The sequence below is a fragment of the Numida meleagris genome, chromosome 5 (assembly GCF_002078875.1).
Source record: "Numida meleagris isolate 19003 breed g44 Domestic line chromosome 5, NumMel1.0, whole genome shotgun sequence".
In the NCBI taxonomy this organism is placed as follows: Eukaryota; Metazoa; Chordata; class Aves; order Galliformes; family Numididae; genus Numida; species Numida meleagris.
The window spans coordinates 36,796,800-36,822,627 of NC_034413.1; the positions used below are offsets into that span (position 1 = coordinate 36,796,800).

General features: G+C 45.3%; 2 protein-coding genes across 5 annotated transcripts in view; one reads left to right on the forward strand and one right to left on the reverse strand.

Annotated features, from left to right (window-relative positions):
• Nucleotides 1-10,977, forward strand: part of FN1 (fibronectin 1) — a 49,854-nt gene extending 38,877 nt beyond the window's left edge. For all 4 annotated transcript variants that reach the window (XM_021399202.1, XM_021399204.1, XM_021399205.1 and 1 more), the window contains 13 exons: nt 886-1,073; nt 2,137-2,224; nt 2,412-2,591; nt 2,917-3,006; nt 3,217-3,396; nt 4,288-4,377; nt 5,187-5,653; nt 6,196-6,334; nt 7,793-7,957; nt 8,571-8,696; nt 9,272-9,378; nt 9,627-9,737; nt 10,121-10,977. In XM_021399202.1, the coding sequence (XP_021254877.1) occupies nt 886-1,073; nt 2,137-2,224; nt 2,412-2,591; nt 2,917-3,006; nt 3,217-3,396; nt 4,288-4,377; nt 5,187-5,653; nt 6,196-6,334; nt 7,793-7,957; nt 8,571-8,696; nt 9,272-9,378; nt 9,627-9,737; nt 10,121-10,195 (2,006 nt within the window). In that variant the 3' untranslated portion in view covers nt 10,196-10,977. The remainder of the gene's footprint in view (nt 1-885; nt 1,074-2,136; nt 2,225-2,411; nt 2,592-2,916; nt 3,007-3,216; nt 3,397-4,287; nt 4,378-5,186; nt 5,654-6,195; nt 6,335-7,792; nt 7,958-8,570; nt 8,697-9,271; nt 9,379-9,626; nt 9,738-10,120) is intronic.
• The window catches only part of ATIC (5-aminoimidazole-4-carboxamide ribonucleotide formyltransferase/IMP cyclohydrolase), a 20,608-nt gene continuing 9,867 nt past the window's right edge, over nt 15,088-25,828 (reverse strand). Inside the window, exons 10-16 of the mRNA XM_021399303.1 lie at nt 25,239-25,324; nt 24,327-24,416; nt 22,660-22,788; nt 21,797-21,889; nt 16,842-17,024; nt 15,921-16,076; nt 15,088-15,450 (exon numbers count right to left, since the gene is read on the reverse strand). Coding sequence (XP_021254978.1) covers nt 15,331-15,450; nt 15,921-16,076; nt 16,842-17,024; nt 21,797-21,889; nt 22,660-22,788; nt 24,327-24,416; nt 25,239-25,324 — 857 coding nt within the window. The 3' untranslated portion in view covers nt 15,088-15,330. The remainder of the gene's footprint in view (nt 15,451-15,920; nt 16,077-16,841; nt 17,025-21,796; nt 21,890-22,659; nt 22,789-24,326; nt 24,417-25,238; nt 25,325-25,828) is intronic.

Here is a 25,828-nt window from a genome sequence, read left to right on the forward strand (position 1 = left end):
ACTCTGTGGTTTACCTTTTGTGGGCTGTTCAAAAGCATATATGAAGTCATCAAAGACTTTCCATTGGCTCTTATGGCCTTGAGATTGAGGTCTGTTTCAGCAAAGCACCGAGGGAGAATCATCTTCTATTTCCAGCCCATAAAACTAGGAAACTTCACAGCAACATGCTAATAGTGGGCACTATTGTAAGGTCTGTTTTTACCTGTTTACAGCCTGAGGATTACAAACAGTAAGGCAAGAAAATGTTTCAGTGGATGCTTCTTGTATTATGCAAGCATTTGTTTTTAAATGTAACAGATACATCAGCTCACAAACAGCCTTTGACGTGATGAGCCTTATGGCCACCACAGCTCTGCTTTTCCATTGCCTTGCTCTCTGTGTAGCAATTTACACTTGTGTAAGTGGCTGTGAAATGCTTCCCCTCTGCATTTGGCAGTATTTTTTATCCTCTTTGCAATCCCTGAGCCTGCTTCCTACCTACTTGTGAAAATCATCAGTCATATTGTAGAAGAGAACAGAGATTGGCAAGTGAAGCAGGACTAAACCATTAGCTGTGAAATGAAAAGCAGAGGTGGGCAGAAGAATAAAAACAAACGGGCCTACTACAGATGTAAGCACCTCCCAAAGCATTCACCTCGTATCACAGCCAGTGCTGTTGCTCACCTCATGGTTGAAGCAGTGAGATCTCCCTATTTTTCCAGAAAAGAAACACCTCAACACCTTACCCCTTCCACAGTGCTCTGCGCCCGTGCTTGCAAAAGGCACGCTGCTTTCCCACTGGCGTATTTCAGGCCTAGAACAGCCTCATGTTCAGGAGATAATGCTGTTTCATCTGAGGCTGTCACCTTCTTCAAGCTAACCGCGTGCCAATCCTGATTTTCGCAGCCATTCCACCTCCGACCAACCTGAAGTTCACTCAGGTAACTCCTACCAGTCTTACCGTCAACTGGAACGCGCCAAACGTTCGTCTCACTGGCTACAGGGTCAGAGTGAACCCCAAAGAGAAGACTGGTCCGATGAAAGAGATCAACCTTTCTCCGGACAGCACATCTGCTGTTGTGTCGGGATTAATGGTAACTTTTATTTGCGTGATGCGGACTGTGTTGTAGGAAGGAAACGATAGAAGCTGAAGCGATTTAAAATTCCTGGGTTGGGAGCCTCAGCCGAAGCAGCTCATTACAGCTCCTTAGGGTCTGACTCTGTTTGAAGTCTGACCAGCCGTCGACTGTAACTACTCGTTAGCATAGTTCTTAAAATGCAAGGAATTGGCCCGCTGGATCTGCATTCTTTCCCCTGCCTCATTTTGCACAGAGGGTGGGTGCTGTAATCAAATGCAAATAATCAAGTTCACAATCAACAGTGACCCAGTAAGACGCTTTTACTCATCTTTCACAAAAGCAGTCAGATAAAAGTGACCTAATGTAGTGATTTTCAAGCTGTGATATGGGAGCTCTGGCAGTCCTGCCTATTTCTAAGACATCTGCAAAATGCAAGTAAGAAATGCGAGTCTTTTATGGGTACATTTAAATTTACTATATAGCCATCTTCTCCACTGGAAATATTTCAGTAGTTTGTGTACTGGAAAAAGCTTTAAAATCACCGCTCCTGTGGTCCCTGCTATCTTAAAAACCTACTCATCTGTTTTCAAGGAGTTTGTGAATCATTTTGAAAAGTGAGCCTTAAAATACATCCTAATTTAAGTGGACTCCTGATCAGGCGCAGTCAAGGACTAAAGACCATGCTTAAAGCTGTAACTTCCACCATTCTCCTTTCTTCACAGCAAGAAAGTTATCGTAGCAAATGGCATCGATTAACTCCAGGAAAAAGAGGATATGAATTCTCATTTCCTGAAGAGGGAGCTTTGAAGCCCAGAGATCCCAAAATGGGGGATGACAGACTTCTTCCAGGACTTCCTCAGCTCCTGGCTGCATGTGCGCACTACTACTACTCTCAATAGCAATGTTAGCTGGGTCCACATCTCTTATTACAGGTGGAAATCATTAGAATCATCCCACAAACCCTCACTCATTGTATGTTTCATACTCCAGTAACTGGTTGCCAAGAAATGTAGCTCCACAGAACAAAGACATTTCCCACCATCCTTGCCATAACATCGTGTAACTGTGTCTGTTCTAGGTGGCAACCAAGTATGAAGTGAGTGTGTATGCCCTGAAGGACTCTCTGACCAGCCGACCTGCCCAGGGGGTGGTGACCACTCTTGAAAGTAAGTGGTGATCCTCCCCAAGTGACCAGTTTGTTCTGCGATGGGTAAAGAGGCCCAGAGGCGGAGATTTTGACTCTGTCAAAAGCAGAGCTCTATGCAAAGCTCCAGCAAAGGCTTTCACAAATACTTTGTTGGTAAAATTCACAATCCCTGTGGTACTGATGGTGACTCTTTCCTTCTGGTGCAGATGTCAGTCCCCCTCGCAGGGCCCGTGTGACAGACGCCACAGAGACTACCATCACCATTACCTGGAGAACCAAGACTGAGACAATCACTGGCTTCCAAATTGATGCCATCCCAGCTGCAAGTGGCCAGAACCCCATCCAAAGGACCATCAGCCCTGATGTTAGGGCTTACACTATCACTGGTAAGGGAGATGCTTCAGCAGACAGGGACTTCCAGGGTTGTCAGTGGGTATGCTGGGCTCTTGTTTTGTAGTAGAACTTCCTTAATGGGAATAATAGAGGGGGAAAAAAAGATGGGAAAAAATATTTGAGTCATGACATCAAGTCTCCAAGAAGTTGTTGACAGACACTCTGGTGCCTCTTTTAGATGGCTTCCTCAGATGAATGTTACAACAAATAAAAAACTGTGGAGAACCTTTAGGATTAACCAGAGCAGCCCTTGGTACATTGCATTGTACTTCCTGTTTCTGCAAGAAAGGCTGACCTTTTGTTTCAACTACATTCTAGGCTTGCAACCTGGCAATGACTACAAGATCTACCTTTACACCCTGAACGAGAATGCCCGCAGCTCTCCGGTAGTGATTGATGCCTCTACAGGTAATGATACTGTCTGACTTCTCTGCACATGCAAACACACAGCAATTGCCTTGGGTCAGGCAGACATTGTGTATATCTGACTGCATGTAATGCTATGACTTGCAGCAACATGTTTCACTCCTGTGTGTGTAAAGGACCTCAGAATACACAACTTGCATAAAGATGTTGGCCTTCTACTGCATTTGACTTTTTTCCTTTGTTTCCACCTAGCCATCGATGCTCCTTCCAACCTGCGCTTCCTTACAACCACAAGCAACTCCCTCCTGGCTACCTGGCAGCCTCCACGAGCCAAGATCACAGGCTACATCATCAGATATGAGAAACCTGGCTCACCAGCCAAGGAGCTACAGCCTCGCCCTCGGCCCGGCACCACTGAGGCTACTATTACTGGTTTGTGTCTCTGCTTTCTTTGGGAGCTCTTCATTTGAAACTCTTGAGAGTTGCCTTTCTTTTATGATTGGGTGGGATCTAAGATGCAACGAGAGATAGGTATGGCTATAGTTCAGGTAGGTGCTTTGGATTAAGTGCTGGGGGGAGCAGATTGAGCAGAACTTGAATTTCTCCTCCCACGTAGGTATAGGCAAATAGCTGGGAGCTGTTTGGCTCCATCCTCTCCAGGCGTAAATAGACCAGCTCACGCAGCTGAGTGACCGCAGTGAAGGACAGCATTACTGCACAGAAGGAACCATGGAATTACTCCCTGCCCACAGCAGAAAGATCTCATCTTTGTTCCTGCTTGGTTTTTGGGGACAGTACAAAGAGTCCAGGCTCCTGCTCCTCAGAATGAATTGAAATCTGACCACGTCAGCTGGGACTGCAGACACAAAACTTGAGTATTCAGACCGCATGACTGATGCCCAGAGTCTTGGGCTTTTTTGCTTGAGTGTATAACAGCTGTGGCACCAGGGGAAAGAAATATCAGTGGATTGTTCAGATCTGATTAGGGAACCGTATTGTATCTGTAGGGCAGGTGTGTTCTTAAAAAACAAAAACAAAAAAAAAAAAAAAAAAAAAAAAAAAAAAAAAAAAAAACAAAAAAAAAACAAAAAACAAACAAACAAACAAAAAAAAACAGTCTTACATTACAAACTAAAGTAAAATAGCTAAGAATCACAGAATATCCCACGTTGGAAGAGACCGGCAAGGAGTCTAGCTCATCACTCCATGCAGGACTACTCAAAAATCAGACCATATGATTGCTCTGTCTTTTTCTTAGCTGACCACTATCATGTTTTATCATTAGGCCTTCAAAGGTAAGATTGTTTTTATGTCTTTCCCTAGGCTTAGAACCAGGAACTGAATACACCATCTACATCATCGCTGTGAAGAACAATCAAAAGAGTGAACCACTGGTTGGCCGAAAAAGGACAGGTAAAAGAAAGCTGTGGATTGTTAAGTGCTAACAGGAGATGTTTTCCTCTTGGGGAGTATTATTCAGGACTAACATAATGATAGTATGTAAAATATCCTGCTCACACCATTCAGACATTCTTTTTTGAGTCAAATAGGCTTTGTAAAGAGGATTTTCTTCCTAGGGTGCAAGAGGTAGGATTCCTAAGTTACCTGAATGACATTTAACTGTGCTTGAATGCTACGAATAGAACAACATGCTTGGTGTTGGATTCTTGCCTGGGTACCTGATTGACAATTAAGGCTAACGCTCATATTTCCTTCTAGTTTATCCTGCCATCAAAGGCGTAATCCATTAATTGGTTGCCTATCACATTTCTCTTACTCCAACCCCTCCACAGTGTGAGACTGAGATCTGCAGCAATGCAAAATAGCAGCTGGACATCCAAATGTGATCTCAGGCCTTGTTTCTTACTGCATCTGAGTGGTTATCTTAACATGATAACAACAGAATCTCTCATAATTACATCTTCTCAGTTTGAGCATTGGTAGCTTCTGTGGGATGTGGTGTTCGCAACTGTTGCTCAGCTGTATGAAAAATTCATACCAACACACTTCTTATGCCTATGTATGAAGTAAAGATATTTATATAATATATAGAGAGAGACATAAATTGGTACCTTCACAATGAGATCATAAAAAGTGTGTTACATCTTGGGACAATTGCTAATCTTTGCCTGGAGCAGTGTACAGCATCCACTCTAGCTGTTAATTTGCTGCTGTTAATTTGCCATGCTTTGCTTTATGGCTTCTAACCTTTCTTTGGCTAGATGATCTGCCCACGTTGATTACTGGACCGCACCCCAACCAGCCCGACATTCTCGACGTACCTTCTGTTGATGAGGGGACCCCTTACCTCACAAACAATAGGTATGACAATGGAAATGGTATCCAACTTCCAGGCACTTCAGGGCACCCACAGACAATAGGACACCAGGGTCAGCAAGTCTTCTTCGAGGAGCATGGCTACAGACGGCCTGTACCCACTACAGCAACTCCCCTGAGGCCTGGGTCGAGACGACAGCCACCAAATGTAGATGAAGCAATTGAAATCCCGGGGTACCAGGTGCCAATCATAGTTGAACCTTCGTACCCTCACTCCCGTGGGCCCAGGCGCAACGACACCACAGGCCAAGAAGCTCTTTCTCAGACAACCATCTCTTGGAGGCCTTTGCTGGAGAGCACTGAGTACATCATCTCATGCCAACCAGTCAGCCAGGATGAAGATACTTTGCAGGTAACTGAACTGTTTTCCCTTGGGCCTCCAGCTTTCTGTTGTGTTAAGGAGGTGGTGGTCTGAATTGGCTTAGTCTTATTAACATGTAGCAGAGAGCAGGAAGGATAAACACCTCTCTTGTAATTCACAGAGAAGGCTACAGAAGTACCAAGACAGACAGCCCTTGAAAGGCTTAGTTAGTGTCAACTTTTCCCAGAGGAAGGGAATAGTCAGGGAGACAACTGGGAGTTTGCTGGAGAGTTACAAAGATGGAAGTGCTGCTTCTCCATGACAAGGACTCCCTTAGCCCATCTCATTTCTCTCTTGGTTTGTCTCCCTGAAATGGCAGTAACAACGTATCCATTGTGAAACCACAGCCCATAGCAGTTAAGTTTAACTCAGTGTTTGAAGATCCCAGAATGTCTAAGGGGAGTGAGTTGGCTGCGTCACAGCACAGAGCACAGAAGTCAAGCTGGGCACTATGTCTCTCCTGTGAGTGGGGTGACACCTAAAGAGTAATCACTCTTACCTTTCCGGTAACGTGGCATTGCCTGTTCTTGCAGTTCAGGGTTCCTGGCACTTCTTCCAGTGCTACGCTCACTGGCCTCACCAGAGGGGCCACCTACAACATCATAGTGGAAGCCCTGAAAGATCACCGGAGACAAAAGGTGCTGGAGGAGGTGGTCACGGTTGGCAATACTGGTAGGTGAAAGCTTTATGGAGTCTAGGTGAACCTTTGCTGGACCTGCCTTGCTTTCTGTATCCCAGCCTGGGCACCAGGTGGGTTTCCCTGAGAACAGTTCTGAAAGGAAACTTCTGCAGACGTGGAGAGTTCGTAGCAGGGTACTGGGACAAAAGTGATTGTTGAGGCCCAGTGGTTTTAGATAACCAACTCACACTGATTGTGTGACTTAGCTGTTCTGATCTGTTGTCTAATCATGAAGAATGTGCCTTCAGGCTCTGTACCCTCCTCTAAGGTCTGTGCTGGAGAGAAAGCAAGAGATCTGGTGTTTGCAGCTCTTGCAGGAAGCCAGGGATCACGCTGGTGTCACAGATTCCTGCCCAGCAGGGAAGACGCTGTCACAAGAACAAGGCATGCTTAAGGGAAGATGCTGGTGGCCACCCTAACTGCTCTAACAGTCATTTGCCACTGCTTCTGTGCTGGTTATCCAGCAGCACCACCAGAGCATCCTGAAGGTCCAGCAGCGGGGCAGGCTGCCTGCAGAGATGCTGATTAAGCACAGACAGGCAGCACTTAGAAGCCTTGTGACCAACCACAAGTATGTGTGGGCAGAGGCAGCCCTTGCCACAGCTGGGAAGCCTGGAGCCCACACACACCCTGTGGGACCCAGGCTTTGCTTTTAGCCACACGGGGATCTGGTCAACAACGCTCTCTCCTTCCATCTCATCCTGTGGGTACTTTAAGGTCACAAAGAAGGAGAGTGTAAGATGGGAAAAAGAGGAAGTGAAGAATTAAGTATTTACGTTGTCCACCCCATAAAATTCTCCATGCATCTCCCTGCTGTCCCCACTGCCCTGGGAAATAAAGCTGTTTTTCCCCTTCAGCACCCCAGCTGCCTTCAGTCTGTCACGGATTGAATCTTGTTTCTGATCTTGCCTCTTGTCTTTGGCCACCACACACTGAACCGATGGTTGTAAAAACACCTACTTTTCAGTCAAGATACACATGTAGGGTGCAAATCTGTCTATCCAACAGTCTGGCTGTAAGTCTCCTTCCACCCCCCTCACCCTGCCATGAGCTACAGTCTGAAATGCCTCCAAAAAGCACCCATGCAGCCACTAACCTCCTGCCTTCTTCCCCCCACCATCTCACAGCACACTGCTCATAAACAGACTAAGTCAGGTTGCTCCTTTTCACCAGCAGACGCAAAATCTCACATTTGCTTGAAAGTTGGTGAATCAAAATGAAAATAGCCTGCACGTCAGCTTTTTTTTTATCATTCCACTGCTCTGACACATGCAAATGGAAAATAAATCGCAGGGAGTCTGAACTGCTGACAGAGCCATCAAGTGTATGCCCATGGTGTAGTAGCAGGATATTCAAAGGAAAAAAACCACATGTATTCATTGAAAATCATTCTGTCTTTCAGTGGCTCCTGTTGCTGTGTGTGATGCCTGTTTCTTCTTTTTTCGTTCCAGTGTCTGAAGGACTAAACCAGCCAGCCGATGACACCTGCTATGATACTTACACTGGCTCCTTCTATTCCATTGGCGAGGAGTGGGAGCGATTATCTGAAACGGGCTTTAAACTCTGGTGCCAGTGCTTAGGCTTTGGCAGTGGTCACTTCAGATGCGATTCCTCTAGTGAGTAGCTTGCTTCTGACCACCCAGCCCATCCCTCCACAGCCTGAGCCCTAATGGCATGTTTGACAGCGCCCACCTGATCCAAACACGATGCAAACAGAACAAGAGCCTGATTGAGTGGTTTAATACAACATATATCGAATTCATTTAAACTGTGCTCTTAAATTGCAGAGTAAGCTGGGCAAACAGGGCATTACTGTGATGTGCATAGATGCAGAAGAGCGACTGCAGGGGAGATGTTTGTTTTATAGGAGTACTATTTATACTGAATCATCTGATACACGTGGTTCACCCACTGAATTTCTGCAGTCTCTGTGATAGTTCTACTGGATATTTGCTCAAAAAAAACCAACCCAAAGTTCATTTAAAATATTTTTCTCTCCCTCTCTACCCTATATCTGTTAAATTCCCTTTCATTTCTTCTGTTCAACTCCCTCCACCACCAATCTTTGTCACATCCTACCTACAGTAGGACATCTCCCCCTTGGGACTTAAATGAGATGAAGAGATACTCTCCTGCCCCTCCTGAGCCAACATGAAGCTGTTCTCCTCCCACTCTGTCACTGCACCTGTGGGATAACACCTGCCTGTGTTGTTCCTCTGCCTTCTCCAGAGTGGTGCCATGATAATGGTGTGAACTACAAGATCGGGGAGAAGTGGGACCGGCAGGGGGAGAACGGGCAGATGATGAGCTGCACCTGCCTTGGGAACGGAAAAGGAGAATTCAAGTGTGAACCTCGTAAGTCAATTCCTGATCTGGGAAGTTTTATCATCCCTCTCAAGGCCCTTCCATTCACTTCTGGCACTGCTGTGGTGGCATGCAGAGTATCGGTATGTCTGATTTGGGTTTTGGAGGTGAAACTGGTGACAGACTGAATCTGCTCTCACAGGAACTGAAGGCATGGGCCTCACGGTCTCATGCTTGAAAAGAGAACTTTCTTTTGATAGAAGCTGTGTGCAGGGACCTGAACTGCCTTCAGCCCTGCAGGCATGCAAGAGGTATGTCACCACACTAAGTGGTGTAAGTTGCTTGATCAGAAGCAGCACAGGATGTTCCTGCAGGGCTTTGCACCTGAAGATCCTTTAGACAAAGCAATGTGCATTAACTGCGTTTGCTCTTGTCAGGCAAATACCTTTGTGGTCTAGTTGAAAGTGTCTGGAGAGCTATAGAACCAATGGATTTTCCCTGTGCCAGCCTGTGAGCCCCTGGTCAAACAAGGGGAACGCACTGGCTGGAAGCTCCTGCTCTGATCACCATGCTGCTCTATAGCCAAGCTCAGACCATGCAGCTGAGCTCTGCCTGTTTCTCCACAGATGAGACCACGTGCTATGACGATGGAAAAATGTACCAAGTTGGAGAGCAGTGGCAGAAGGAGTACTTCGGGGCCATCTGCTCCTGCACTTGTTATGGAGGACAGCAGGTATGCAGAAGGGCCTTGGCACGCAGGGAACGGGGAGAGGAGGCTGCAATGGGGCGCAGGCTTAGGAGTGTTGTGTTTGGAGTCAGGTGGTGGCTTAATGCCTGGGGCAAAACAGGCCCATGGAAGAAAATTAATTAGTAGGAGAGTTTAAGCGTTTACAGGGGCATGGTCTTGCTGGTGCTGTACGAGTGCTGGCAGCTCCATCTGCATCGGTGTCACCTCACCGGCCACATGTGCTCTCCCTGTAGGGCTGGCGTTGTGACAACTGCCGCAGGCCCAGCGTGGAGGTGGCCCCTGAAGGCTCAGCTGGCCACACCTACACCCAGTTCACACAGAGATACCACCAGGCCACGAACACTGTGAGTACACCTTCCTTACCCCCTCCCTTCCTGTGGGTCTGGGCTGGGGCACGGGCACAGGGGATCTGGATAGGGCATGAGGGGTGAGAGTAGCATGCAGCTTTGTGCTTGATCAAGAGCCGTCGCACACTTCTGGTCAGCAAACCACCACCCTGCACAGCACAGGACGCACGCTTGAGCTCACACTTGCACACCAGTGGGACTCACTCAGTGGCGCTGGGAGGTGCCTGCATGCTCTGGACGAGGCGTAGTGCACGTAGTGATCTCCTAGTTGTCACCTAATGCTGCAAGCCAGCTTTGTGCTGGGAACGCCTCCCAGCCCAAACCACAACAGTGTCTGCCCTGATGGGACAAGGCTAACTGCTTTCCTTCCCTCCCGACAGAATGTCAACTGCCCCATTGAGTGTTTCATGCCCCTAGACGTACAGGCAGACACACAACATCCACGGGGAAAGTAACATCCAGCAAGACTTCTTGCGGCAATGGCAACAGACAAACCAAAGCATAAATACCTATCTGCCATGATTACCATCCAAACTGGAGTGATGCTAGCAAAACTGCATCTTTGAGAATGGCCCTTTGCTCCGGAGCCATTTTCCCGGCTTAAGCTCAACTCACAGCTTCTCCAAGCGCCACTCTTGGAGTGTTTCAGACTTTTCTCACGATTGGTAGCAATGGTCTTGTTCTTGCTCAAAGTGTTGAATGCCAGTCAGTATTTAGAAATTTAAAGGGGGGAAAAAAAGAAAAGAGGGGAGGGGGAATATGCTAAATCACAAACTGGTGGGGGATCAGAATGTTGAGGGGGTGGGAGTTCGAAATGAAAGGTTCCCGTAATACGCAAACAACATTTGAGTCCAACATTCCTGACATTTAGAGATAGGAAAGTCCACCGAACACTTCTGCTTTCACATAAGCGTGCAGCCAGCAATAAGATAGGAACAGCAAATCCAATCACTGTGATATTTAAAACATGCACAGTCCTGATTCTTTCTCCATCATCCTAGTATTTTTCTAGCTGTATCTTTGTATCTCATACTGTTATTTATCAGTTTTGTTCCCCTGAACCTTCAAGTGTTTTTATATGGGAATAAAATGTATTGAAGACACTTAGTATGCAGTTGACAAAGAGGAATTTGGTGTAATTATGATCAGTGATTATTTTTATACTGTAAGTGCCAAAGCTTTACTACTGTGGAAAAGAAAAAAACAACTCTTTTAATAAAAAGATTTACAAACCAGGCACGCAGTTTAAGCGCTTCTCTTTGCTGCCGTGGAATCTAGGAAGAAGACCATTTTTCTGATCTGGAGTAAGATTGCCTTGAAACAAGATGGAGCAAACACCTCACTGAAGCGTGACGTATACCTCGAGAGAATACTTGTAGAGCAGCTTGTTAACTAAAGGCTTCCAGCTGCACCCTCTGCCCCATAGGGTGAGAGCCCCGCTCAGTATGTATGCCATGCTGCAGGGTACAGCAGCCAGCTTTGTGGGAACAGGTGGAGGAGAGAGAAAGCAGGGAGGGGAAAGGAAACCAAGTCCTGCTTTGGGCATGAAGGGAGGCAAAAGAGAGGGTCCTCGCTCCAGCCAGACACTTTCAAGACCTAAAATCAAAATAGCTAAAATCAAGTACAGTCTCAGTATTTCAGGTACCAGAATGAGTGAGGCCATACACATCTGTGAAGTTTGTGTTCCCTCCTTGGCCCCAGTGACATCCCTGCCCATGGCCCACTTCTTCCCCTAAAGTCGGGGAAGAAAAACTCCCCGCTCTCTGCAGTGGTGGATGACTTACCTGTGACCATTTAAAGGGCTTCTCTGGGGGCTGTTGCATCATTCTTTCAGATCTCAGCTATTCCATTGGCTGTGCAATGTGGTAAATAACAGAACTCCAGAGCTGAGCTCGTTTATGTACCAGTGAGCGTGCCCTCAGGCACTGCTGTAAAGAAAGTCACAAAATCCTTCCCTTACCTCTGCAGAAAGCCTCAAAGCCAGACAGCACCTCACTCTGTGCCAAGAGTGATTTCAAGTCTACCGTGCTTAAACCTTGGGGTGAGGGCTACATAAAATTCCCTTCAAAGCACTTTATAAAGAAAAAAAAAAAAAAGCTAATCTTGATTACAATGTGAACAAAATGAGCACTGAGTTGCTTTAGCTTTTGCTGCCATCCCTGAAAAAACTGTGTACAGCCTTTGCAACGCAGAACATTAAAGGCTCTTGTCACGATTCCTCGGCCACGTTCCTCGCTTGGCTCCAGTGGCACTGTATTGCTCAAGTCAATACATTTCTCTGGATTGAATAAAGCATAGCATGAAAACAGAATCTGGCTTCTTGACACATGAAACACACATGGCAGTTGTTTTTGCAGATTGCTATCTATAGAGCAACCAAAACATTTGCAAATAGGAAGATGATTGCAGGAGAAATCGCTTCTATCCCAGCAACATTCAAAAGAGCTAAATGAGTTATCTAAAATACATGCAGACTAGAAGTGGCATAGACAGACAAAGAAGAACACTTATGTGTTAAACCAGACTTTTTTTCATTTGTCCTTTCCAAGGGAGAGCTATACATTTTTGGGCCAGAGACAAGTTGCCGAGATCCCTGCTCAGTTACTGTGCCATAAAGAAATGCACTCCAGAGGCACACAGGAGCCGTGCTGAAGTTGTAACCCATTTGATCTTCTCGCTGTAATGGCATAACAGCACAAACAGTAAATATTATGGGATAAAATACTTTAAACAATGCCATTTACCCAAGCCCTCTGTAGAGGTTAGTCTGTGCTCCTAAAAACGTGAGGGTTCACACATTGCTGGTAGAATTTAATATGGGACAGCCACCAGCAGAGCACAGAGACGACAGAATCTCATGAGATCCCAAACATCAGCCCTGGTTCCTTTCTTCTCGTAAGGATCAGCAACAAAAGAAACTGCCAATTTTGAAGGTTCCCATGCTTCAGCCAGGTTCTCATGCAACAAGTGACTCTCCTTGTTGTATTACGACCCCGTGGTGGCTGAAGGGAAAGACTGATCCCATGCTGCTCCCTCCGAAGGATGAGAATGCTTCCTCCCTACCCTGTTTGCTTCTACGCCTCTAGGCTGGCTGCCAGCAGGGGCCTGCCAAGGGTAAGGTGCCACATAGTGATGGTGCGAAGCAGAGCTGTCAGCAACCCACTCTTCAAATAACATCAAGCGTGGGGATCAGACCCATCCCCTGTGAGAACAGGCGTGCTCTCTGCTATGGGAAATGGATGCTAAGCAGAGCTGGGCGGGTAGCTTTGAATCACTGCAGATATCAAAGGGAAAAGTCTTCCATTCAACTAGCAGATGAACATAGCTCATAAGGAATGCAACAGAACGGGTGCTTATTATCAGCCTCAATGCTTTAGAAGATCAGGATAAAGAACAGGCCAACGGATTCTGAGGGACCCTCATGGCATGGTATGCACCAGCCATGATCCAAACAGTGACAGAAAAAGCACATCATCAGTGGAAGAGAAGTCCCAAACTCAACGTTTTAGAAGTATATGCTAATAAAAACCACAAGGACTCCAACTGCTGCTACTCCACAGGAAGCAATGGCACAGTAAGCAGTCACACTGGCCAGAGCCAGAGTTAGCACAGCCAGCAAGGCAGCTTTTGAGCACTGAGTAATATACTGCTTTCATTCTGGGCTACTGTCTTAATCTGTCTCAAGCCTCTCAGCTTTGCTCAGTTCTGGGTAAGAGGCAGGACTGCAGCTCAAGGAAGCGTCACGTGCTTTCAAGGCATGTCAGTAAACCCCAAAGGGTTTTTCTTCGCTAGCCTTCACACTCCAGCCAAGACGTGCATGTGTGTACAGAGAGGACAAGGTAACACAAGGTGAGGAAAGCAGCTAGGTAACAGCATGCACACACATACGGGTGTGTGCAAATGCTTGACAAAGGTGGTCCTTCCCCCTGCCAAAGGACAGTGACAAGAAGCCTTTGTGAAACAGTGCTTGTTGCTTCCATTGGAACAGCACAACCTGAGAATGAAACCCCAGATCCTGCCTCAGACCACCCTCCAGGCAGCCCTTATTGCCACAAGGTCTCCACCTCAGGTAAATCAGAATCCATGCCCGCAGCTGTGGCAGGGCAGCAGCAGAGCCAGGGCAGGACCTGACCTTCCCCTCTCCCAGGTCCCTCTCTTACCTGTGTGCCCCTACAGTGGCTTGAGTACAGGGAACATGTGCAGACATCCTGCCCCGTACCACTGGAGATCAAAGCCATGACAGACTTGTTTATTGCAACACTGTGGATTGCTCCTTGCCAAAACTGAACAGATTTTATAAAATGGAACCAAAACATCCCTTTGAAATGGTCACTCATTGCCAGCAAAAACTGAACTGTTACTTCACTCATCTTAACTGCGCTCCAGATTTTCACTTTGTTTTTCTAATCAGAGTTCAAATCTGGTTAATACAAACTGTGCACAGTGGAGAATGGAAGCAGCTTCAGGCAAGTTGCTTCCCAGATGCCCGTGTCTGAACACTGAACCGAGCTCTGTGCCTGTGAACAGGCATGTCAAACTCACAGGAATGAGCTCCGCCACCTTTAAGACACACCAGCCTGATGCTGCCTCCAGCCAAAAGCTCATCTAGGGCAGGGCTGAGCACTGAACTTGCACAAAGGATCTACTTCCCTCACCCCACAGTGGATCAGAAGCACCTGGAGAAAAGTACGTGCTAATTCCAAAGCAGTGGCTCAGTTCAGTTGACAACTCAGATGTTTATCCATTTATCTAATAAGCTGGCCATAAGCCAAACTCATACTGTAATAAGTAAAAGGGTGAGGTTTGTTAAGCAAATCGGAACTCAAGGATTGTTTTGTGAAAGTCCCCCCCGGGGCGAGTGTTGTTCAGCAAATCGAGGATTGCTTTGTAAAAAGCCCCCTGATCAGGACATCAGATAACATAAACAATGTTGCAACAACGGGAACCGCTGGAGGTGGTAAAGAAACTACGAACCTTCATCCCAGCGACCACCAGGAGTCAGATCCTGAGCCCCTAGCAACAGCCCGCGTACACTGGAAGGTCACGTATAGGGGAAATAAGGACTGTATAAAGATGTGACTCAAACCCCACTCAGGTTGCGAGCCATTGGCGGAGCACTGACTCCCCGGCCGCCTAGCGCTGTTTTGCTCACTTTGCCGCTTGCTTAATTAAATTGTCTTTTGAGTTGTTGCAAATTTGGCCTGGTCTCATTTGTCACGGAAGTTTAAAACACATACCCTTCCAGTGGCCTTCTCATGAACTGAGAAAGTCAGTGCACAATGCGTGCCGTAAGATTCACTTCAAAAGTAAGCCTCAGGACACAGTATTTGGATGACATAAGACCATCTTCATATAGCTAACAACCACGTTTATTTGTAAGAGACATGTTTGCAAAAGACTTATTTTCTACATTAGAGGTCAAGCACCTGCACTATTATCCTCTGCTAGTGCAGGGAAAGGTCTTGTTTGCAGATCTTACAAATACTTGTTAAGCACAGATTGCAGTTGCATCCCACTCAAGCTGGTGATACTCGAGTCACTGCTGCTAGTGAGACTGTGAGCAAACGGGCCACAACAGCCCGCGGGAAGCTCAGTGATGGAACAGCCGAAGGTTGGTGTGGATAAGAGTTATTCCCAGCTCATTGCAAGCTTCGATCACAACTTCGTCAGCAGCAGAGCCAGATGGGGCAGCGATGAACTGAACTCCACTCTGAACAAAGACAGAGATAAGCAGAGGGATTAGAGGACTGAAAAACCAAACCCCCCTGAAAAGGAGCTGGCAGCCTCAGTCCTTCATTAACATCTCACTCCAAGTGCTGAAAAAACAACTGCCTCCATTGCCCAAAGCAATTCAAAGAGGAGTTCCTCATGCGAGTGCTCAGCTTTCTATAGCCCAGGAGTAAAATTGTTCCTCCAGAAGCAATAGGCTTTGTCTTTATCTTAAACTTTTTTTTCTTTTTAAATAACATTTAATACTCTTTTCATCCTAAACCAACAACCCAAGCAATGGCTGGATAATGCCACCGACCTGAGCCCAGTAACGACACCACCATCCTGCCCAGGATATGCTGTTGCAGCCAGCACCCTCAGTACAGAACAGAGACATTTCCCAGAGCTATGCACAACACTCAGGCAGGAAGCTCAGCCTGGGCAGTCACCCCAGCCATGACAGGACCTTACCCGCTTGGCTCTGTCAACATTATCCCTAAAAGGGAAGAACGCATCGGAGCTGAGGGAGACACCAGTCAGCTTGGCAATCCACTGCTTCTTCTCGGCTTCTGTTAGCTGTGCAGGCGCCTCTTCGAACATGGCCTGCCACTTCACCAGGTCCTCATCCTGGAGGAATGAGAAGTACCAGCTCAGCCCCAAGGCACCAGCTCCTGGCAGTACCCACTAGGGGCACATCAGGGTGAGTGACGGCATCCCTCTGACCCAGTTCAGCTGTGCTTTCTGCTCCCACAGCCCTGCTGCTGACAACCTCACACCAGGAATTTTACAAACCCAAGTGATGGTGGGAAGGCACTGCCACTGCCAGCCCTTCCTGCATCCTTTAAAAGCCTTCCCTTCCCCTCTGCACCCCAAAACTTGAGGGATCTCCCCCAAGATGCCCTGTTCAGCCTGCCTGCAGAGTGCTGCTCTGTGTCAGTGCCAGCACACACCACCTGGATGTGGGGGATGACTTCACTAATGGCAAACAGCAGCTTGGTTTGTGATTCACCCTCTGAATAGCACTGAAGTTCTTATCCCCTTAAACCAGCAGCCACTCTGAGATGATTCATTCAGTCCCCAGTCCAGCTCTTGGCTTTCAATACTTAAAAAGGGCATGCTATTTTCTTGTCTTGCTTGTCCTGAGAAGGTCAAAGCAATTCTGGGAATCCAAAATGCCATACAAGCAAACAGCAAAACGCCAGAAGGAATAGCCAGCAGGCACGATGAGGCAGGGAGAGCTTAAGAACTGAGGCTTTAACCTTGCCTTAACACCAGAGGCAAACATCCAAGGACACCAAGCTGCACACAACGTGCTGAGCAGGCTCCGTTACCTCGGGCAATGGGTGCAGCGTCAGAGGGGCAATCAGGGAACTCTTCAGGGAAACCTCTTACCTCTCCAATGGTGCCAGTGACATACTGATCGATGGCGTTGGAGACCTCTGCTCTCTTCACTCCCGCTTTGAACTTCATGGAGAGCACACGTGGGTGGTGCCGCAGCCACCAGCTGTTGGCCTTGTCACCAGCCAGGCGCGTGCAGTGGATGCGGGACTGCTGGCCAGCCCCGATGCCTATGACCTGAAGCGTACACACAAAGCACCATCACACCCCACTTCCGAGGAACTGGCAAAGACCTCCCACAAATTAGTTGTTCCTTACAGAATCAGTGAGAAAGCATAGGTAATTAGCAAGGAAAACCAGGAAAATGACTGCATCCCCAATCCCATCACCTGGATATAGAACAGCTTTCTGCCCTGGTGACTTCCCTGCTGAGCTGGCAGTCACCACATTCTCTCGTCCTTCTACCTAACAGCCTCAGCCATCAAAGTCAAAGTGTCCAGCCCCAAGAAAGTGATGGAATTACAAGGTTAAGGCCAAAGAAAATCTTTTTGGCTGTAGAAACAATAAGTCTGTAAAGAGATGGAAGGCTGCCTACCTGTTCTTGGAAAAGGCACCTCACATAGACTCGCTGCAGTCTGCATCACCCAAACACCCTTCTCTTTCCTAGTGGGCCAGGCACGCAGAGCCTGAACAGATCAGCGGTGCGGTGGATACAGGGCAATTTGTCCATCAGGGCCAACAAGAAAGCAAGTGACTGCTCCATCAGGACAGCTGGCCATCAGGGCCACCCCAGTACATCAATTATCCAAGCCCTGTAGCTACCAACACATTTCCTACTCTGCCACCTGCCAGAAAACATAGGATATTAAAAATAGCTGCCTGCTAACCTTATTTAATAGCACTTGGGCTTGAGTAAGAGAGACCTTATGCTTCTGGGAACAACCCCCAGCCCAAAATCTGACTTTCCCCTTCAAGGAAGCTTCAGTGAAAATGTTTTTGCTCAGCTTCCATTCACTTTTTCAGACATCTTGCCTTGAAGTTCAGTTCTTGTCAGATGTATTCAGCCTCTGGCAATTCCTTCACACCCACTGGAGATTAAAATAGAGACTTCCAAGCCTGGTGGTCAGGCAACCTTGAAGCCATGTGTCACAGCCCAATGCACAATGCAAACAAACACTGGCATCCTATTTAGGCAAGTGCAAGCTTGTACCGGAGACAAAGCCAACTCTTAAGAGTGCTGACACTACTGAAAATTAAACATTGCTGGTGATGTCTTGGTTACTGGATGCTGGCAGTACAACACCAGCTTCACTGTCCCTCAGGAATCAGGGAAACTCGGTATTGTCAGGGTCACCATATTATGCTTTCATACCTCATTACATTCAAGACTGGAGCCAGACCAGGCAACGCTGTGGGTTTATGGCAAGCTCTCATGCCCCCTTTCAGCCAAGATGAAACAATCAGTGCATAAACACAGCTACTGAGCCAGGGGTCCGTCTGCTGCTCCCCAGCTCTCTGCCATGAGAGCATGCCAGGCAGACAAATACTACATCTAGTCACATCATGGCTGCCAAACTTGGGCTGGTAGCTTTCCACCATAGATTTCAGAGGTTCTGCTTCCCAAAGAGAGCTCATGCCACTTCATACCAGAGATCTGTCAGAAAGCAGGGCTCTCTTCCATAATTTCCTGCCCCTATGAAGCCAGAGCTGAACTGTTCACCAGACTGCTCGTGTGGAGTATTACTCCAGGGATGCTGTGTTGAAGCCAGCACTTCTGGCCACTGCCTCAGAGTTTCCAGCTCAAACTGCAGCAGATGGTAAAGCTACAAGTCAAAGGCTGCCCTCAAAGGAATGAATCATTTGTCTTTAATTAATCAAGACACAGTGACTTCACCTCTTACCAGAACCATAAAAACATGCTGCTGGATACTATTCCCTCAAGGAACAAATGAAAGAGTTGGGCTGCTATCTAGTATCATCTGCTCAGCTATAACTAAACAGTCATCAGCACTTAGTAAATTCATAAGTATATTGGTATTATTGTAAATATTTAATAGATTCCATGCTTCTTGTGGCTTAGGGACACCTTTCCCCCAACAAACACTCCTTGCTGTCTAATCTATGCTTCTCACACTCCATCCATTTGACCTTCAAACTTGCATGAGATTCTGCATTTCAAGGGAGCTCAGTGCCAGCTGCACATAGCTGTATGGTCTCATCAGTGGAGGCTCTTCTTGCTTACACAGCCAAGAGGGATTACAATCATCACACAGCACACACCTTAACTCACCCAGCTTTTATGAATGTGCTTAGCAAGCCAAGTCAGGCTAGCACAGAAGTCCATAGCTGGGGTTGCAGACCAAGGAGTCTGCAACGGGAGTACCAGACAGTATTTCAGCAAAATAATGTGTCCTGTAAGTTATTCACTTTGGCTCAAAGCAAAGCCAAACGTGTCCCATAGGTGGAATATGGTGCAAAAGCATGGAGTGGATGAGGTGGGTAATGCCCAAAGAAAGCCTGCAAAATGATCCAGGTTAGCCTGGATTTAGTCAGATTTACTCTGATTAACAGAGTAGAAGTGAACAGAGTGAAAACAGAAATCCTAAATATATTTGGAATTATAAAATCAAATAAAGGGCTTCACAACTGAGAGGACAAACAAGAAAAGCAGTAACTGACAAACAGATGCAGCACTGCTGGAGAACAGTACGGTAAATTAACAGGTTTGGTTTATCCCACTCTGCAGAGGATAAAGAAAGAATAATTTTGAATTGCTGAAGTCAAATGTGATAGTATCACTGGAGAAAGTGTACGCCAGCGTTGCAGACTTTGGCTCAGCTGCACTGAAAGTCAGACAAAATGAGTGGAAGTGTTTATAGCAATTAGTGGCAGTTGACTTCCTGCAAATTAAGTGACACTCAGGTCCATTAACGCTTCCTCCCACTCCACCCTTCCCTAGGATTCATTAACACCAAGCCCCAGCTGGAGCAGCCGTGAAGCCAGGCTGTCAAAAAGGCTCTGTTATCTGATGCATGGGAGTTTTGAAACAGAACAGAAACAGCGCAATGCTGAAACAGCCCCTGGAAAAACAAAAGCAATGGAACTGAAAGAACGCTGGATTCCCCCAGCTTGGCTCATGTAATCTAAATAAGACACATCCTGGAAATGCATTTGAACTGGAAATTACTTCTTGTTCCCCATTCTTGATTTGTGCCATTTTGTTTTGCACCCAAATATTCCTGAGCACAGCTGATATCACATCTCGGTAGGCAACATGATCAGCAGTTAATTCTGCACAGCATCACCAAAGGGAACCTGAGCTTACCAGCATCTTAAGACTGATTTTCTGTGGACCTTATTTCCTGCCCATCTGAACCTTGGGAACAATGGTCTCGCTACTGAACAGCCTCAGGAGGCTTTTTTGACATTTTAAAGCTAGAAGACAGCTGCAATCTGAGCTCCTCCATCATCACCTATAGCATGCTACACTGCTATTTCTGCATTTGGACTGTAATAAGTCTTGTTAGGAAGACATTAATCTTTGATTTAAAGACCCAACACAGATTTGCCACCTTGTTGAGGAAGTGACTAAAATGGCTGCTGACCTTTACAAGACAGAGTGCAGTATACAAACCTCTGATCTTTGCCTCGTTGCCTTTCCTGTCACATACACAGCAAACCAAGACAATGCACATTAATACTTGATTAAAATATATCCCTGCAAATACACAAAGCATTGATGAAACATGGCTGGTTACGCCCCTGCCTGCCCACACAGCCTTCCACTCCTCCCTCATGCTGTTTTCTTTGCATATGGAACACACATTACCACACTCATTTCAGAAACAGCTGCAGCAACACGTTAAGTCCAGACTTAAAAAAGCACTAGGGAACTTGCTGCTGTATTAAGGGAGAAGGAGCAAAGACAGCTCCAGAACAAAGGTGACACTATGAGAATTAATGCTCTTGAAGACAGAGATCCATTCAAGAGCAAGAAAAAAAACAGTAAGGAAAAGAAAAATGCCAGGTCTCCCGAGAGATGTTTTCAAGAACCATACAGCACATGACCCTAAAAAATACAGTGCTGCAATGTTTTCAGGCTGTAAAAACAATCTGACACATGCAGATGCAAAAAGAACAGCACTGCAGTTCATTCGCAGCCTGTGCCTGAATGATACTGATACTGTTTGATCCAGTTTGATCAACGCTGTTTGATCCATTTTGGTAACTCACGATGATCAAGACCACCAGCGTTCTTTGGTTTTTATTTCTGAATTATTATGATTTTTAAATAACCCGAGTTATGGAAAAGTTGTCATGGAGAGCACAGAGCCAGCTAAACAACAGCATTACAAGAATGAGCCTCTGGGCAAAAAAAGTAATTTTCAACACATTTGCAACAACTTTTGGTTTACCGATTTAAACTGAACACCTAGTAATGACTTAGGATTTTAGAATTCAAGATCAGTATCTCACCTACACATCTGATATACCCCAATGAATTCCAACATCCACCATAAGCTCTTAAAAAACAAGCAGCACAGATTTCTAATGTCCCAATGGCATTAGAATGAAAATAAAATAAAATTAAGACCCATTTGGACAGTCAGAGTCCAGCTGTGAAAGCTACTATCATCTCCTAAAGGTCTAAACATACCACAGCATATGCAGGTACTCTCACAAAAGGATAAAAGGCAGAACAGTTACAAAGAAACGACTCAAGGCCTAACTTGCAAAAGCATGCAAGAGCTTTTTCAACCCTATCACTGAAAGAGCCAGCCTTGTCCTTATCTTGAAAAAAAAAAAAGATAAATTGGGTTTGGGTTTTGAGACAACTTTAAGAGAAACACGTTTAGCTACTGTTCCGCATGGCACTGTCTAAGGCAGTTCACCTGTACTTGTTTCATAGCTTCCTCTGTGCTAGATGATTTTAAACCCCGTGCCTGACCAAAGCACTCTGATCAGCTTTGCTTGGAAGCACGCTCCCCAGAGCTGTCTGGTTTGGTTACCTGCCCATCCTTGGCGTAGCAAACTGAATTGGACTGGGTGTATTTGACAGCAATGCTGGCAACAATCAGGTCTCGGACAGCAGACTCAGGCAGCTGAAACAGAATGCCACTGTCAGTCTCACTGACTCAATCTTACCACCTCCAGATGGCTCTATCACTGGCCCTAGTCCTGCAAAGTCTTCTCTATTTGCTTCTTGTTCTCAGAAGTGCTCATAGGCAAAAAGCTAAACGCATACTCAACTATGCATAGGACCATAATAATAGCCCATGATATCTGCATTAGAAGTTGATTTAAGTACACTCCATTGCTAATTTATTAATATGATTTTTATTACTTCAAGGTCTGAGCTCGCTTCTGATCCTACGACTAATAACGTACTTGTTAACATCTGTTTTTTTAGTGAGAACAATGAGAACGCAGAAATAACTAATAGTTATCTGATGATGTGAGCCCTAAGCGATGAGCAACATCAGGAAGGCCAGAGTTTATGTACTATATATAAGAGGGAGATCAACACAGTGAGTCAGAGTGAGGTCACAGTGGATCCCTAGAACACACCGTCTCACCATAAGAAATGAAACAAAGCAACTTCTTATAAATAAGAAATACAAATATTTCGGTAGTCCAAGATAAAGGACAGTGCCCAGCTCCTCTTATTTACACAAGGAATCAAAACAATAGCAAACTACCCTGATTTGCCCAAGCATTTCTGGCCAAAAAGCTTGCTGTGTTATTATGCTGAAAGATGTTAAATGTCATTAAAATATAAGAGCTCTTAAAATAGAACTGTGGTGACTTCCTTGATGAAAGCACATCGATTGGCTCTATCACTTTTTTAGCTGGTTTATCTTCTAACACTTACATTTTTATTCTTTGTAACAATGTTCTTGAACAACAAGTGGTCAATGACTGCATTGTTCCTCTTCTGCATGAGCTGCAATCCATAGAGGGTTCGAATCTCATCGTCATCTGGCTCGTAATTAGGGTCCATCTAAAAGCCAGACAGGGCAATAAAACACTGAGCTCTTCAAAGCCAACATCAAGTAACAGCTTAGGTTAGAACATCACCGAAAGAATCCAGAAGTGAACTGTTTTAGAGAAAGCAGTGTCAGAACATCAGGAGGAGTTAGAATTAATTGGAGCACTAAGGCCTCAGCAGCAGGAGGTGATACTGAAAGGGTAAAGAGGGGTAGAGCAGCTTAGATGCTTATATACAACCATCCATGCTGAGAGCCAAAAAAACTACAAAGTCTTCCCATCTTTCACAGAAAGGTAAAAACATCCATGCACAAAGATTCTTCTCATCTACCACAGCAGAGCATATTTTGAGGACGGTTTGTATACACCCTAAGGTATGATTCCCAATGCCTTCAACATTAAACCGGTGGACATGATTATTTCCAGAGATGCACTCTTTTGGGGATCACCCATACAAGCTTGCAGCACAGTTAAGCCATACAAGTGTATGGGGCCAAGTTGAATTGAACTGTTAACCTGCATTAAGGTCCAGCCATGCACAGATGATTTAGAGTTCTGGCAGCCCCTGTTCAGCTAATTGAGACATGAAGTAAACCAGATTAAGGCTACTAGTTCTAAATACAAGCATGTACACACTTTGTATGGTTTTGCTAATCCCTTTAAGTTAGTTCAGATCAACTTTCCTTAGTAGCCCTGTTCAGACAGGCCCTAAAGCTACAGACTTAACCAATACAACCTCATCCTTGCAAGCCTAATTGAATTCAGGAGGTAATCAGCTGCCAAGATTGTCTGCAATTTCATTCCTGCTTGCCTGAAGCTCCTGAGCCATCTTCTACAGTTCCCTTGGTAGCAACACTACAATTGCAACTTCAGCTAAGCCTTAGATTTTCTTTCTATAATATAAACGTTCTGTGCTCACTGGTCTCTCAGATTCAGGCAGAAGTAGGACGTGTTTAGCTGTTCTGACAGCATTATGTCCGTTAGTCCATCCATCAAAACTAGATCATTTTCAGCTTGTAACCGCAATGCTTGTCAAGCTGCATCATCCCTGGTCCAAACTATGCCTGTGCTGCTTATCACTAGCAGTCCTACAGGGAACCCTACAAACAGCACGTGCTCAGACAAAGCTGCCACTAGTGACAAGACTCACAACAACACAGACACCACATCTTAAAAGGAAAGAACCCAGGGAGGAAACAAATTCAGGAAAAGCAAGAGGAAGGCAGGCAGGGCATGGAAAGAGCACCCAGAAATTCTGTGTCTCTTATGTACTCTTTCTAGTTCATAGTCAGTCATTTTAAAACCATATCACTTTGAAAGTCAAGGAAGGCATTATGAAAATACTCCACTCAAGAACTATAGGATAAATATGGTCACTACACTAGTGGTGGAATTCCTGCTTGTATGGGAATCCCCAGAAGCACAGAAACACTTCCTTACACTGCAGTGAAGCCTGGACTCCCTTGTCCAGATAGCTGTGGGTGCTATCTGGACACTAACATCTGGTAAAGGAAGAGCACTGCAGGGCTGCAGGGCAGCAGGACTACAAACCTGGAGGACACAGTAACCACCATTCTTCTTTTTGGAAAGGATTTTGAGAGCTTCTTCCTCATAGCCAGGAGCTACCACACCATCAGATACCTGCAACACAGAGATCTCAGCACCTATGTCAAAAAGAGAGGGGCTAATACTGAAAACTCCACCTGCCATATCCAGAAAGGCAAAAGTTCACATCTCTGAAGTCTCTAAGTACTACATAGTATGAAAAGCACTACTACAGAATCTGTTTCAGTCCTTGAAACAGGAAACAGCAGAGAGTTGTTCAGCCCTTTGCAGGTATTAGGAAAAAAGCCTCACTTTATACACAACAGAATTAATAATTAATATACTATTCTAGGGGTAAAACTACTGATGTGTGACATCCTCACTTCTCAGCTTCAACATGCCTGAAAAAATAATTATATATATATATAATAGTTATTTCAAAGTGATCCTCTTGATGACACAAAATATCAACAAAACACTGCCTTAACAGCACTGAAGCTAAGAGTTTACATTAATCAGCGCCATGAAGCATGAAGTTTATATATATTTCTTTCATATTCTCATCACCTAACATCAATGTTTTTTTTTGTTTTTTTTTTTTAAACAGGGTACCAAATGTCCTCACAAACCAGCCAAACACTATCTTTCATTTGTTTGAAAAGAAATCTCCAATGTACAAGACAGCCTCTTGCACTGTGCTTTCTCCTCTCAAGAAAATCATAAGCAACATGTAGCAGGATGAGAGTCCAGTAAAGCATTAGTTCCTAGCACCCCAGATACCGAATTATCCAAACAGACCAATAAATTGTCTTGAATTAAACAGGTCAAATTCAAACACGAATGGCTGCTACAAACCAATGATTCCAACTAGTGTGATGCTCCCTTTTCCCTCAAATGTTTTACTGCTGTTTAACGAACCTCTCTGGAAATAATCTTAGCAGTAGGCACATCGCAGATATCAGACAAGGCAATGAAGTCACCAAAAGAAGACATCCGATCAGCACCTAAAAAATGACATTTTCTAGTAATTTATCCAACTATGGCAGAATACTAAGAGTCTGTGCACTCACAATCCAGTCAATTTCCACATGAGGTAGTAATTAATTTCACAGAGAAAAAAAGAAAGGAAAAAGGCCACAAGTGAAATAAGAATAAAAAAATACTACCTCAATTACTCATGCCTTTAAATATTCCCACAGCTCAGATACTCTTCCTCCTTCACTGCATACGTCAAAGCTCTAAATTGGTAATCACAACCTTTGTTACCACTAGCAGCTTTGATGACGGCAACAGAACAAGGAGATGTAGGGTTGATAGAGAAAATCTTTAGATGGGAGACAGTAGGAGAAAGAGGCAAGCTTCCAGATGCCTATGCTCCCATAGCAAAAAAAAAACCAAAACCAAAAAAACCAAAACCAAAAAAACCAAAACCAAAAAAAAAACAAAAAAACAAAACAAAAAAACCAAAACAAAACAAACAAAAAAAACAAAAAAAAACAAAAAAAAAA